The sequence below is a fragment of the Sceloporus occidentalis genome, unplaced genomic scaffold (genome assembly GCF_023333645.1).
Source record: "Sceloporus occidentalis isolate IW3139 unplaced genomic scaffold, rSceOcc1.0.p SCAF_2, whole genome shotgun sequence".
Classification (NCBI taxonomy): domain Eukaryota; kingdom Metazoa; phylum Chordata; class Lepidosauria; order Squamata; family Phrynosomatidae; genus Sceloporus; species Sceloporus occidentalis.
The window spans coordinates 169749880-169763281 of record NW_028316982.1 but is presented as its reverse complement, the minus strand read 5'-3'; the positions used below and the strand labels follow the sequence as shown (position 1 = coordinate 169763281).

The 13402-nt window shown below is 37.7% G+C and overlaps 1 protein-coding gene across 2 annotated transcripts in view; it reads right to left on the bottom strand.

Moving 5' to 3' along the window:
• TBC1D8 (TBC1 domain family member 8) overlaps positions 1 to 13402 on the bottom strand; it is a 53823-nt gene that overhangs the window by 16451 nt on the left and 23970 nt on the right. For both annotated transcript variants that reach the window (XM_089511418.1, XM_089511419.1), the window contains exons 3-7: positions 12074 to 12192; positions 9559 to 9787; positions 8186 to 8426; positions 2826 to 3033; positions 1026 to 1220 (exon numbers count right to left, since the gene is read on the bottom strand). In XM_089511418.1, coding sequence (XP_089367544.1) covers positions 1026 to 1220; positions 2826 to 3033; positions 8186 to 8426; positions 9559 to 9787; positions 12074 to 12192 — 992 coding nt within the window. The remainder of the gene's footprint in view (positions 1 to 1025; positions 1221 to 2825; positions 3034 to 8185; positions 8427 to 9558; positions 9788 to 12073; positions 12193 to 13402) is intronic.

Below are 13402 nucleotides of genomic sequence, written 5' to 3'. Positions count from 1 at the left end.
ATGTCAGCCTATACTTTTCTGCTTTGGAATATGAAGCACCCACAGATAACTTAAAATATATTAATAAAAGATAAAAGAACACACCAACTACCGTCCTTATGCACAAAATAAAAAAGAAAAAGGTGTTCAAATCTTTTGTAAATCTAAGCATGTCTTGCCACTTCTGAAGACATAGAATCACAGAACCATAGAGTTGGAAGAGACTACAAGGGCCATATTTTTCAATTAAACATTCTGCACTTTTCTGTTATATTTTATAGACAAATTGGATGCTAGACTAATTCCTAAACTGAAGTTTGTTAGGGTTGCAATCCTATGTTCTTTAACTCAAGGAGAGTTATGGTTTCTATTTACAGAGCATCATCAAACTTTTACCTTACATCTTCAAAGACCATCACACTCTAGCTGGCAGTAGATAAAGTAAGGGGAGCTTCTCCCTGATTGCATTTCACATCTCGAGGGCCTCTTTGAATACTAGATCTGAAGTCTGCATGTTCTTACTACATCTGGCACACTGTTAGTGAGTTCTGATTCTTTAAGTCCAGCTTATGCCAGTGTAACCCACTTTTTTAGTCTAGAATTCTGTTCCAGCTATGCTGTGACCAAAATCCTCCCCAAACCAACATATCCTCTCTGGGAATCCTCCTCCCACAGATAAGCCTCCTCTGGCTTATCTATGAGAGCCTCCTAGATGGCTATTTCTGTGTTGGTGGAGAGCGGAGATGCATCCTGCTATTTTCCTGCTCCCTTCACTCTCCATCAACATGGAAAGGCCATCTCAAAGGCAGGTAGTGCAGCAAATAAAAGATGGGTTTTGGTGGAGGTGCATCAGAAGACATATTATAGTTATACGCTGGAGGTATCTCTCCTGATGCAGGATCTCAGATCATCCTATTATACACACTTAAACTTAAAGCAATGAAGCTACCAATATTTTTATATTAAACAAAGGCCTTTCTTTTAGTTTAAAAAATATTAGCGAAATATGCTTAGTGTACAGATGGAAAAGGTCAAACATTTCATACCGTATCTTTGCTTTTTGAACTGTTATGGAGTGCTGGATTACTGGCCTTCACTTGTTTCAGTCTCAGAAGTAGATTCTCCACCAGGTTATCCCTGTCCTTCAGGTCAATGAACTGAAAGGCTGTCTTGCTTTTGATGCTAATAATGATGGGGTTGGGAAGAAGGCTAGTGTCTTCCATCTTTTCAATACTGGCCACCTGTATAATAATAATAATAATAATAATAATAATAATAATAATAATAATAATATCAATTTTATTTCCTATCTGCCTGTCCTCAAGGCTCAAGGCAGTATACAACATAGATTAAAACATATAAAACCATTTAAGCACATAGGTCAAAACATATTCATATAGGACACATTAAAATCATCAAACATAAAACTTAAAAATAAACAATTTTAAAATTCATTGTTTAAAATTGACTGAGTAGGCCAGGTGGAAAAGATAGATCTTTAACACTATGGTAAAGACAGACATCATTTTAACAAGCAGGGATCACCAGCACTGAGGCCATGCTATTGAGGACGCAGCTGCGCTGGGCAGGACACATTTCTAGGATGAAGGACCATCACCTCCCCAAAATAGTATTCTACGGTGAACTCTCCACAGGTCAGCGTAAGAGGAACGCCCCAAAGAAGAGATACAAGGACTCCCTGAAACAGCATCTCAGGCTTGGCCAAATTGATCACCAGCAATGGTCCTCCCTGGCCTCGCACCGGGAGGCACTATCCACGATGCTGCAGCCTTTTTTGAAAGCTCACGCCGAATGAGTCTTGAAGAAAAACGACAATGCAGAAAGAACCACAACCCGGAAACATCACCCAAGGAGACTTTCTGCTGTGCTTTCTGCAACCGGACTTGTTTATCTCGGACTGGCCTTTTTAGTCATCAATGCGCTTGTAGAAAGCGCAGGATGAGTCCTTCCTGAATCTTCGCTCGTGAAGTAAAGCCAGAGAAAGACAGACAGCATGTTTAACTGTTGAATCACTCCCAGCAGGGCACCCCATAGTCTAGGGGCAGCTGACGAAATGGCCCTCTGGGTGACAGTTGCCAGTCTAGTCCTGTGTTTCTCTTCAGGAGGTTTGTGGCAGCCTAGATAGTGGTAACTCAACTATCCAGATCTGAAGAACGACTTCAACAGCCTCAAATACCCAAGGCAATTCAGACGTATGATTCTCAAAGAGTTCCTTATGCTGCAAGGCAAACCTTTCTTGAAACCCCCCAAAAGTTTGAAAACTTCCACAGAAAACCCCTACTTTGGTAGAAATAATACCCTAGCTCTCTTTTAAATAGCCGAAAGTTCATCCCCAAGTACCAACCTCATGATCACTTTTTAGGAATGTCACTTGCACACATGCATCAAAAGGCAGGAAAAATCTAAGATGAGTATGGTGCATTGGCAAAGGATGTACTCGTAGAAGGGAATTCAGACATTAATGTGTGGTAAGTTTTGTGGCTTATGCACTTTGGAAAGCTGCACATTATTTATTTATTTAAGATATTTCTCCATCGCCTCTCAACCCACCAGGGCCTGAAGGTGGTGATCATTGCTTAGTGGAGAGAAGCCAATCATTTTTCAATGAGTAAGCTCTGGTTGATAAATAAATATTATATAGGCATTAAAAATTACCCAAAAATATATGGAATCAGATGTTAAATAGTGTGGGATAATCAGATAAAATTTTCTTCTGAACAGAGTGTATCATCATTGGCAATACCATGTTATGCTCCAGAGTGACTTGTCATAAAAAGTATGGATTTTAAAACAAAAAGGTATCAGAGAAGGAGGAAAAGACTAACCTCTAGAAGTGGAATTAGAACATTACAACAACCATCTTCCTTACTAGCAAAACAGATATAGCTATCCGAGGCAAATAGCTTTCCAGGTGTGTGACAACGGCTAAAAGGAGTCCACAGGGAACAATCCATAACTTCATGCAGCTTCTCTTTCTTTGGTAGCCTGAAGAATGCTCTGAAGTACTCATTCCGTGCTCTGGACTCAAGGTCCCTTTTAAAGAAAGGGCAGAACAAAATGTATTTTAAATTTAAAACATTTTAAAATGAACTTTTCATATTAAGAATCCTGGGGACAAGCAATATATGCACCAACATTTTTTTAAAGAACAAGAGTTGGATCCAGACTCGGGTGCATCTACACTGTAGAAATAATGTAGTTTGTCACTACTTTAACTGTCATGGCTCCATTCTACAGAATCCTGCGATTTATAGTTTTGTGAGGCACCGGCACCCTTTGACAGAGAAGGCTAAAATCCTTGTAAAACTATGAATACCATAGGATGGAGCTACAGCATTAGCTTTAGGTGGGAGTGTTGGGCCAGGGGACCCCCCTCCTTAGTTAAGTATACTAAATATACTAATTAACTAAGTATATTTAGTATAACTAAGTAGCTGATACAGAATTCCAGCCAGTATTTATTTAATGTGTAACAGATTTATTATCTCTATTCTTGACTGCTTTGAGGCAGGAAAACTGCAGCCCATGGATTCTAAGGTGTTTTTGCAGCATTGAGAAATGAAAAAAGAATTGCACAGAAATGTGAATTTCTGCTCCTGAATCCTCTAAGGACAGTGATTCTCTTTAAAAACAAAGTACAGCCCCTGTCAGTTTTATTTTGCCCCCTTCCCCCCAAAAGGGGTTTTGCAAATCAAGCTCTTCCAGGCTGTTTTATTTCTGGTTTATCTTCTTCCTATGTCCTGTGGCCAACGCAGGAGTTCTTGGGGTACAAAGGGAAGAAAACTGGCAGCCTGGCTGTCAAAACTTGCTCCCCTTGTTTTCAGGCTTCTGTCCTGACAATATACTTCTGTAATCAAACTTAGCAGAAGAAGGAACGAGCAAAAGTCTCAACACTGGACATCTTTCTCATGGAGAAAATCTGGCTTTAAGTGGTGTAGCTCAGAGGCAGGAATCCCATCCCCCCCCCAAGGTTATTGGCTTGCATTTCCAAACATCCCCCAACATTTTCTATGCTGGCTAGGACTGCTGGGAGTTGCAGTCAAACAACAACTGAAAGTACACAACTGCACTACAGTGTAACTGAAAGCAGCTAAGGATCTGAATACAATGGTAAAAGTGTCCTCTTTGTTTCTTTACAAAAGAACATCAAATAGATATTTAGCTGATAAGAGCTGTAGTTAACTTTGGCATTAAGCTGAGGACAATGGCTAACCCCTCTGAGCAAATCTTGCCAAGAAAACATCAAAACTCCATGACAAGTTTGCCTTAAGGTTACCATAAGTCAGAAATGGCTTGAAGATTCAACAACAAATGAGCATACTACTGATTTCCCATGCCTTTGGAAGACTCTAGTTGGCATATTCACTATTGCACAATCTGCTTTTAGCTTCATAAATTCAAAACACCCTGCCCAAGAAATATGCACTTTAATAGTCACAAAGACACACTCAATCTTACTCTTTAAAAACAAGGTAATGGCAAGCTAGTATATTCATGGAAGAATTACAGAACCCCCCACCCCCACCCCAAAACACACTATTTTGCAGTTTTCTTGTTGAATGCTGTTCTCCTTAAGAAATACTTCTCCTGTTCCACTGGGGGGAAAGCAAGGTGCGGGATAAAAATATCTAAGGATGGCTTTCTGACATCTGTTCTTTATTTGACAACACAAAGTAAACAAATGCGTCTTGCTTCAAGTCATTTAAAAGTTAGGATTTTCTTTTAATCTCTAATAAATAGCGTAAATAAAATGACACCTTGGTTTATCATTTTGTTTAGTTCAAGGGAAAATTTTGAAATTACTTAAAAGTACAAGGCAGACTGGATGATTCTCTTAAGCAAGGCTTCCTGAGATACCTCATCTCTATTTTGCTAAATGACAAACAATGGAAAACTGCACACAAAAGGAAGGCAAGATTGTGTTAATGATCCAAGTTTCCTAGCAGAAGAACTCTGACAAGGCATGTAAAAATCTGCTATTATGACTAAGCTTTCACTTGGCTCTGCACTAAAATATTTTTCCATTCTGACCAAAGCAGAGACAAAACAAAGATAACATCTGCACTTAGGTTTGTAGAATCGTTTTTGCCAAAATACACATAAATCAGAGAAGGTAAATTACCAACCTATATCTACATGCAAATGTAGTTTTTAAAAAGCATATACAGATTGTGCACTGGATGCTGTGCCATCTCTTTGTTTTAAATTATACAAGTGCATATAAAATATTTCTGTACAATGTCTATGCCTCTTGGGGCTTTAATCAGAGTTCAGCTGATAAGAAGCCAAACATTTTCAGTGTAGATTACAGATACTGTTCTATTTTGATAAATGAGTTGTAGTATCTTCCCAGCTTTGATAAATGTATATCTATAACAGAAGTAGAAGTAATGGCTCCTAGTTCCATGTCCTTGATAAAATAGTCTGCATCTATAAAAAGAAGAATCCGTCTGATATTACAAGGGATATTTTCAAATTATTCTAAGGGGACATTGAGGGTTTTCCCTCTGGTGTCAGCCTGGCCTTTAGAGGTGTCAGCACAGCAAAAGAGGATGTTGCCCTACCCTGGTCCTCAGCTCCAAGCTCAAGACAGGGATTGGAGCTTGATAGGCCATTTCAAACATGTTCAAAAGACAGCCCAACATGAACAAATCCTAGCACTTTCCCAAATCTCAGGGGATAGCAATCGAAATACTTGTTCCTTGTCCAAGATGCTTCTAGAATTTCTGCCACACTTTGAGATTCTGACTTTCCTCTCAGACCTGGTGTAGCTAGTGATGGCTGGTTCTGTAGATGTGAGGCATAATCAAGGTGCCAAGGTTTTTACCAGTGTTATAGTCTCCAGAATGAGTACTTTAACTGATCACTATATAGAAAATCAATTTAGTTTCATTCAGAATAAACAAGTACCAGATCCTATGAGGTGACCTCTTATGTTATAAATTCATGCAAAGTAAATGACAATGGCAAATTCCCTCTGAAAAAACCTGCCAAGATAACCCTACAATAGGGTCACCTTAGGGTTGCTATAAGTCAAAAATAACTTGCAGGCACACAACAACAATAAAAATTAGGGGGGGGGGGAATCATTCACAATTGTGACCTTTGATGCCAAGAAAGTTTTTACAGGTTGAATCTCCCTTAACTGAAATGTCAAAATATTCCAATAACTAAAACATTGTTCATGGGTGGCTGAGAGAGTGACGCCTTTGCTTTTTGATGGTCCAATGTACACAAATTTTATTTCACGCACAAAATTATTTAAAATTATTCTATAAAATTACCTTCAGGCTATGTATATAAGGTGTATATGAAATATAAATGAATTCTGTGTTCAGACTTGGGTCCCATCCTAAAGATATATCTTACTTGTACATGCAAATACAGGCATTCCAAAATAATATATATATATATATATATATATATATATATATATATATTTTAAAAATCCAAAACACTCTGGTACCAAGCATTTGAGATAAGGGGGGCCCAGCTTGTAATATCCATGAAAATTTTTGGAATAGGGCTTCCTTTTAAAAGGAATAAACCTGGGAGAACAACAATATAAATGTTATGTTGGTTGGAATCCTATATACACTATATTGCTATATAACTACAATAGTTACATAGCTCCATAGTGAATTCCAGCCTGACCTGACCTTCCATCCCCATTTACTCAAGAAGTGGCTGACTAAGAAAAAACATGATCCTGTCACAACGGAGCAGACCCCCATAGATCACAGTGGCTACTTCCCAGTAAGTGAAGACTGGGAAACTAGGGGCTACATAGGGATCATGAATACAAAGCAGACACAAATGTATAACTCTAGGCTATGCATTTATAACTGCATTTATAACTGCTATGCAGGACTCCAGCCATCATGATCAACAGGCCATAGTACATATTAACAGTTTGGACTTTTCTCTTCTTGCTATTTGTACTGGTGACAGTACCTCTTGCCAGTATAGTACATAAAGATCCAATGCTCCAAGGCACATTGATCAAGGAGAACAAGTGTTCCAATGGGGAGTAAACAGGTTGACCGCACTAGCATGCAGCTCACTCCTCTTGTCACAGAACTTTTGCTTATTATTCTATACACATGCATTCAATATCTTTCAACTCCAACTGTGATGGAGCTCTCAGAGTCAAATTAGACATGACATAGCTAATTTTCCAATTTTATTTGTGTATCTATCAATTCACACTAAAGGGGGTATTGTGTAACTTTTTACATCAGAAGTTGTATATGGCTATGAGAAGCCTCCTTGTGTTCATTTGCCCAAGACATTTTTCTGTCATCCCAGCTCCAGTTTCAAAGTGAACTAGATTGGGAAGAGGAGTACCTGAAGCAATGGAAGACAGGTAGAGGAAAAGATTCAGTTCCATTCAGCTAGTTGCTCTTTTTGATGTAAAAATACTTCCAATTTTATGTATCAACAGAGAAGATAGCATAACAAATAAAACACGGTTGCCATTTCACTTCACCTATAGACAGCTTGCAGATGATATCTCCTCTCTTCTAACTATCTGTGATGCAGTGACCAGAAAGAATAATAATTAAAAGGATAGGAATGAAAAAAACTAATAGAGAAGGGAGCCATGTCAAACTGCCAAAAAAGGAACATTGGCTCCTGCCTTCTCAGGTTGGCATGCGGGGATAAACCCATCAGTAGTGGATTGCTCCACCTGCCATCCCAAGAATGTTTATTTAAAAAATGGAAAGTACACCAGAAGAGCTAGAAATTAATCAACAAAAAAAGAGGAAAACATTTTTGTTTCAAAAATTATACAAAGTGAGAAACTGTACTATCATTACAGAATCATATTCCATTCTGAAAAATCAATCCAATTTCTGGAGAAGCCAAATTAAGGACAAATTAAGAATGCAAATGCCTACAAATTTCAGTATTGACCTTGTGCAAATTAACATATTCTAATCCATTAAAGAATAATCCTAAATATTAGAGTAATTTTGAATAATGTTGGTATAATGTTAGTAGAAAATAATGTTGGTATAAAAAAATAATTAAAAGCCATTTTAGTCTTTTATTCCCCTCCTCACCTTAATACATCTGTTCTTTATTTAACCCAAGCTAACAAAACAAAGGCAGTGCAGAGAAAGAAACACTACTTAATAGTATCCCCTCTTTAATAAATAACAAGAACAATTTCACTATCTACCTCTTGGTGATCTGAGTAGGGTCTTGCAAACCTGGATCCAGTTCAAAGATTTCATTATCAAGTAGCCTGCGGAGAGTTACATCTGCCAACTGTTCCATTATCCTGAATGCCTCATCAATATTAAGGAACATGGAGAAATCGCGTTCTTTATTTTGAGTAGTGATGCGGATAATGTCAGTCATTAATATATTGGAAGTTCTCTCCAGCTTCTGGACATCAACCCAAGGAATGGTAAGTTTTACTAGCATAACAAAAAGAGAAAAATAAAGGACCAAATCCAGAATTTATCACACATGAACCCAATGCTCCATCTGTTTATGTAGAAGTAAATTCTAAAGAACTCACTGGGATTCAGTCTCAAGCAGATGCACACACAATTATAACCACAGTGGCATAAAGAAAGCAAAAATGCATCTAATTCACTTGTGAATTCCCTTGTGATCACTCTGCTTTATTCTAATTATCAGTAAATCAGTACTTTTTCAAACATATTTTTGTTGAACACTTAACCCCTGAAAGCAGTTTTGAATTAATATTTTAGAATTAACTTAAAATCTGAACAACCACAAACAATTTCCTTTAAGTTATATTGGAATGGCATTCCATTCTAGAAAAAAAAAATCAATCCTATTTCTGAGGAACCCAAATAAAGGGCAAATTCAGAATGTAATTGGCTATGAATAGGTATTTTAAACCAGACCAGAGGGAAATTATCATGGGAGTTAAATTTTAAAAAAACATAAAAATATGTGAAAGAACTGAGTATACTTTGACCAACAACCACTACTGTTTTTCTTTCCTCGCCACAGATTTAATTAAGAAAGGCAAGGCAATGCAATGCATATCACATGATTTCCTGTAATCACAAGGCTTAAGCTATGATACCAATATCCTCAGTCCTTTAGCATAATGAGTCCTTTGTGGCCAGTCAGTGCAAAGTAGTCATAAGATAAAATCAGAGTTAAACTATGACAATAATTATAATTTTAAAGCACATGCAATATTGTTTCATATTTGAAAACTCAGTGTACATTCTTACATGAGTTTGATAAGCAGTCTTACAACAGAGTTGGATCAAAAATGAAGCTTTTAGCGGTTTGAAAACTATAAAACATACTGCAGTTTGAATAATAATCCAGTTTGAAACCACTTTAACTGTCCTGGCTCAATGCTAGGGAATTCTGGCAACTATAGTTTTGTGAGACATTTAGCCTTATCTGTCAGAGAGCTCTGATGCCACAATAAACCACAATTCCCAAGATTCCCTAGCACTGAGCTAGGGCAGTTAAGACAGTTTCAAACTGGATTATTTCTGCAATGTGCTTTGGATCTAGGTAACCAAGAGACAGTCATGATTACATGTTCATACGTACATTCCTTGCCCAAAAAGAAGGAATAGAAACAGAGGTGATTGATGCTCAGGTAAAGCCATCCCTGTCGAGGAACTTTGCCCTTCCAGCAGCAACATGAGTAAAAGGTAATCAGTTTCTCTGCTTCAGGAAAGTTAAATCGGGTCTCAAATTTGACCAATGCTTCTCTGAACTTCTCAGGATCTTCCTCCTGCTCTGCTAACTTACTGCTGGTTTCTTCTGCTATTAATGCCTATGTCAATGAAAAATTAATACATTATGAGAGAACCTGAAATGCTCAGATGCAACTTGATAATCATAAGCAACCAAAAGTTTTTGCCAAATAGATATTAGCATATACATTTAATTATAGATATTTATAATGTGCGTTGTGTTTTAGAGTGTTCAAGGTACAATACATAAGTTACTGTTACACTAAGACTGTTCAAGGTACAATACATACTATGTACAGAACATAAGGTATAATACATAAGTTACTGAAAGGTCAATACTGCTATCACATATTGTGCTGTGGAAAAAAATGGCAATAACAATATTAATGTCTAAGATTTTCTCCAGTCCATTAGTCTACATAAGAAACTCTGCTCAGTTATGTGTTCTTTACTTCCCTCCATTTTAAAACTAGACCAACCAAAAGGGCCCAAAGCCAGTTTTTGAGATTTACTCATCAGGTAAGATGTAACAAAAAAAAAAATCTTATAAAAATTGGTGAGTGCTATCGATTTGATCTTGAAATCATATCGTCTGCCTAGTGTTCTACAATAGATTGGAAAAAACAGGGTCTACAGACGTTCAAATGAGGTTCTATAAGATGATTTGGTTTTTTATTTTTTTTTATTTATTTATTTATTTATTTATTTATTGTTTCACCAGGAGCAATTCCTAGGCATGTGAGGAAAAAGAAAGGCATGAAAGTTTTATCTTTCACTTTTGTATACTCTGTTATCAAAGATGATTGCCAGCCTTGTTAATATAAAGACTGCCTTTCTTGTTTCTGCTAATAATGGAGTGGCATGCTGCCCTAAATTGAGATATTTCTGAGTTTACAGGCGGATTTTATATTTTTTTTTCAAAACTAGAAATGGATGGTTTTTCCTTTAAAAAATATTAAACCTAGTTGTTGGATGGCATTGTTACTTAAGACTTTTTTCATCTTTGTGTACGTTTATTTGGTTGTAATACACCTACTAGAATAGAATAGAGAGGTTTTCTTTGAATCAACACAGTTTGGAAAACTGTAAGAAAAATGGACATCCTTCAGGGGCTAATCACTACAATCAAGATAAAAGATAAGACACTAAATCAGTGGTAGAAAACTGCCACAAGTTGAGGGAGCATATTTGGGAGTACTAACATTAGGAGGAACCTCCTGACAGTACATGCTGTTCTACAGAGGAACCCCCTTGGAGTGTGGTGGAGTCTCCTTCCTTGGAGATCTTTGAACAGAGGCTGGATGATAATCTGTTGGCAATGCTTTGATTGTGATTTCCTGCATGGTAGGTAATTGGACTGGATGACCCTTGTGGTCTCTTCCAACTCTATGGTTCTATGATTCTATGATACTGGCCTTTTTGCTACATATTCAGCCATTTACCATTCCCCATTCAATGTTTTTCAGGCCTCTACAGGTCTTGATTTTAAAAAGTGAACCTTAAGGGGTGGGGAAGTCCTATACAGATCTTTGAAAAATTGAAGGGGAGCCAAAACACCCGCCTTGAATCCCACTGCGGGAGAAAGGTGGGATATCAATCTTGGAAATAAATAAATAAAACACCCCAAACACTGATGAAATGGCTAACGGCACATCTCTCCAGGTTTTACGGATTCTATTGACCAATTTGGGGCAACCCCCTCCCAAATTTTACAGGACTGGGGGACAAGGCAACCCTTGAGGAGCCCAATACAGATGATGGGCCATTCTTTTCCCACCTGTGATAAAATGCTGAATTGCCTTTTTTACACTTCAAAACTCAAGCAAGGAAGTCAATCATCCTATGAATGATTAGGTAACTATTCAACAGTTTTGCCTTTAAAATGAGATTTTTAGGCATCCTATAGTGATCTCAATAATGATCTGTATAAGTATACATACACAGGAAGCTCTATATAAAACACTGACAAAATTAAGTAGTACCCCCAAACATGTTCCCTCACCTCATGGCAGTTGAAATAACAAGTAGAAGAGAAATTATTGGAATGAGTTAACATAACACCCAAGAATAAAACAGAAAGAAAGAAGTTTTAGACAAAATATTAAAGATTTTTGGATACCTTGTATCCTGTGGTATATCTAGACTAATAGAAAAGAAAACTAAAGGACAGTGTGGGCTATCTAGAGATGGGAGAAAAGTTCAAGAGTACACTGTTTCTTAAGTATATGGCTGAACATAACAGGAACCCAGCTAGTACATCTTGTTCCTAAGATTTTTCAAAGGGAATGGGCAACTCTGATTCATAATAGACTGTTTGATTTATATTAAAAAACAATGGAAAGAATGAAAACAGGACATTCTCTTACCTTTATTTTACCTCTGACAAAACTAACAATATCTTCTTTATTATCAAACACAGGCAAAGTGTGGAGCAAGTTTTGTTCCAGCCACTCCCAGTGATTATTTATCTCCTCAATTGTGGCACCTAGTGCATGAAAGGGAAGTGGGGAGAGAAATGAATTAGAAACCACTGTTTGGGAAGCTACTCAAATTCAAATTCTAACAATTATTATGCATATGGCACAAATGTATTAAGAACAAATAAAATTTGCAACAGCAAATTGTAGCCAAAACTAATATATTGCTTTTATCTGTTTTAGTATTTCTAGTTTCAAGTCTGTTTGAAAATGCTTCTGTAGATATATGTTGCCATATATTTCTAGATTGAAGTAAGTAAGAAAAAAGAACCTGTAATTTCATAAAGGGAGGGATGGTGTATGCACACTGCACAATTATAGCACTTTCCTATGACTTTTAACTGTCAAGGCTCTGTTCTATAGTCTGTAGATCTGCAGTTTCCTGAGGTACTTAGAATTATTGGTCAGAGAATTTAAATGGTGTAGTTTTGGGGAGTGCACTGAAGATTTGAAAATTTCTCTCTCGGATCTAAGAGGATTCTATAGGAGGGAGCCTTGGCAGTTAAAGTGGGATCAAACTGCTACAGCTGTACAGTATAGATCAACAGATCCACCCTGGGGAGTGGTGGAAAGATCTAGGAGAGTGATGAGGGGGAACAGGGCAGCAGGGGGGCATAGAGTCAAAGTACTGGTGTGCAGGAAAGACAAGAAGAACCAGCAGCCTTTAAGGACCATGGTGAAGATGAGGGTTGAATGAAACTTCCTTTCATGGTCCCTTAAAAACATAACATAGCCTCACTGATCATTTAGTGTGGTGGTATCTCCTGCTCTTTGCCTGCCTTCATGAGCATTTTTCACTGGTGGTGGCAGTAGCAGTTGGAAAAATTTGCAAGGCTTGGGTGCAGGACAATGCTTCTATGGTTCAGAACAGCACCATTTTGGGGACAGCAAGGAGTTAGAGCATGTGGCAGTGAGGGTGGGGTGGGGAATGGAGAAGCAGCAGCAAAAAGGAGCTTTCAAATTTGTCACGCTGCTTAAGCTTTGTGAGTTTTGTGGGACTTGGCTGGCAAGTTGTAGCTATTCTACTTTCTTTCATTGGACAGGCTGAGAGAACAGGTAGCAAAAGAAGCAATGTTTTTGGAGCAGGGAGGACATCTGAAGCTGTGTGGGGAAGACATTTCTCTGATGAAGGACAGGAAGGAATATCTGGGGCCAGTTCTTGGAAAGAGTCCTTCATTTTCAATTAGCTCCTGTAGTTAAAATCTCTCTTTCCCTGTC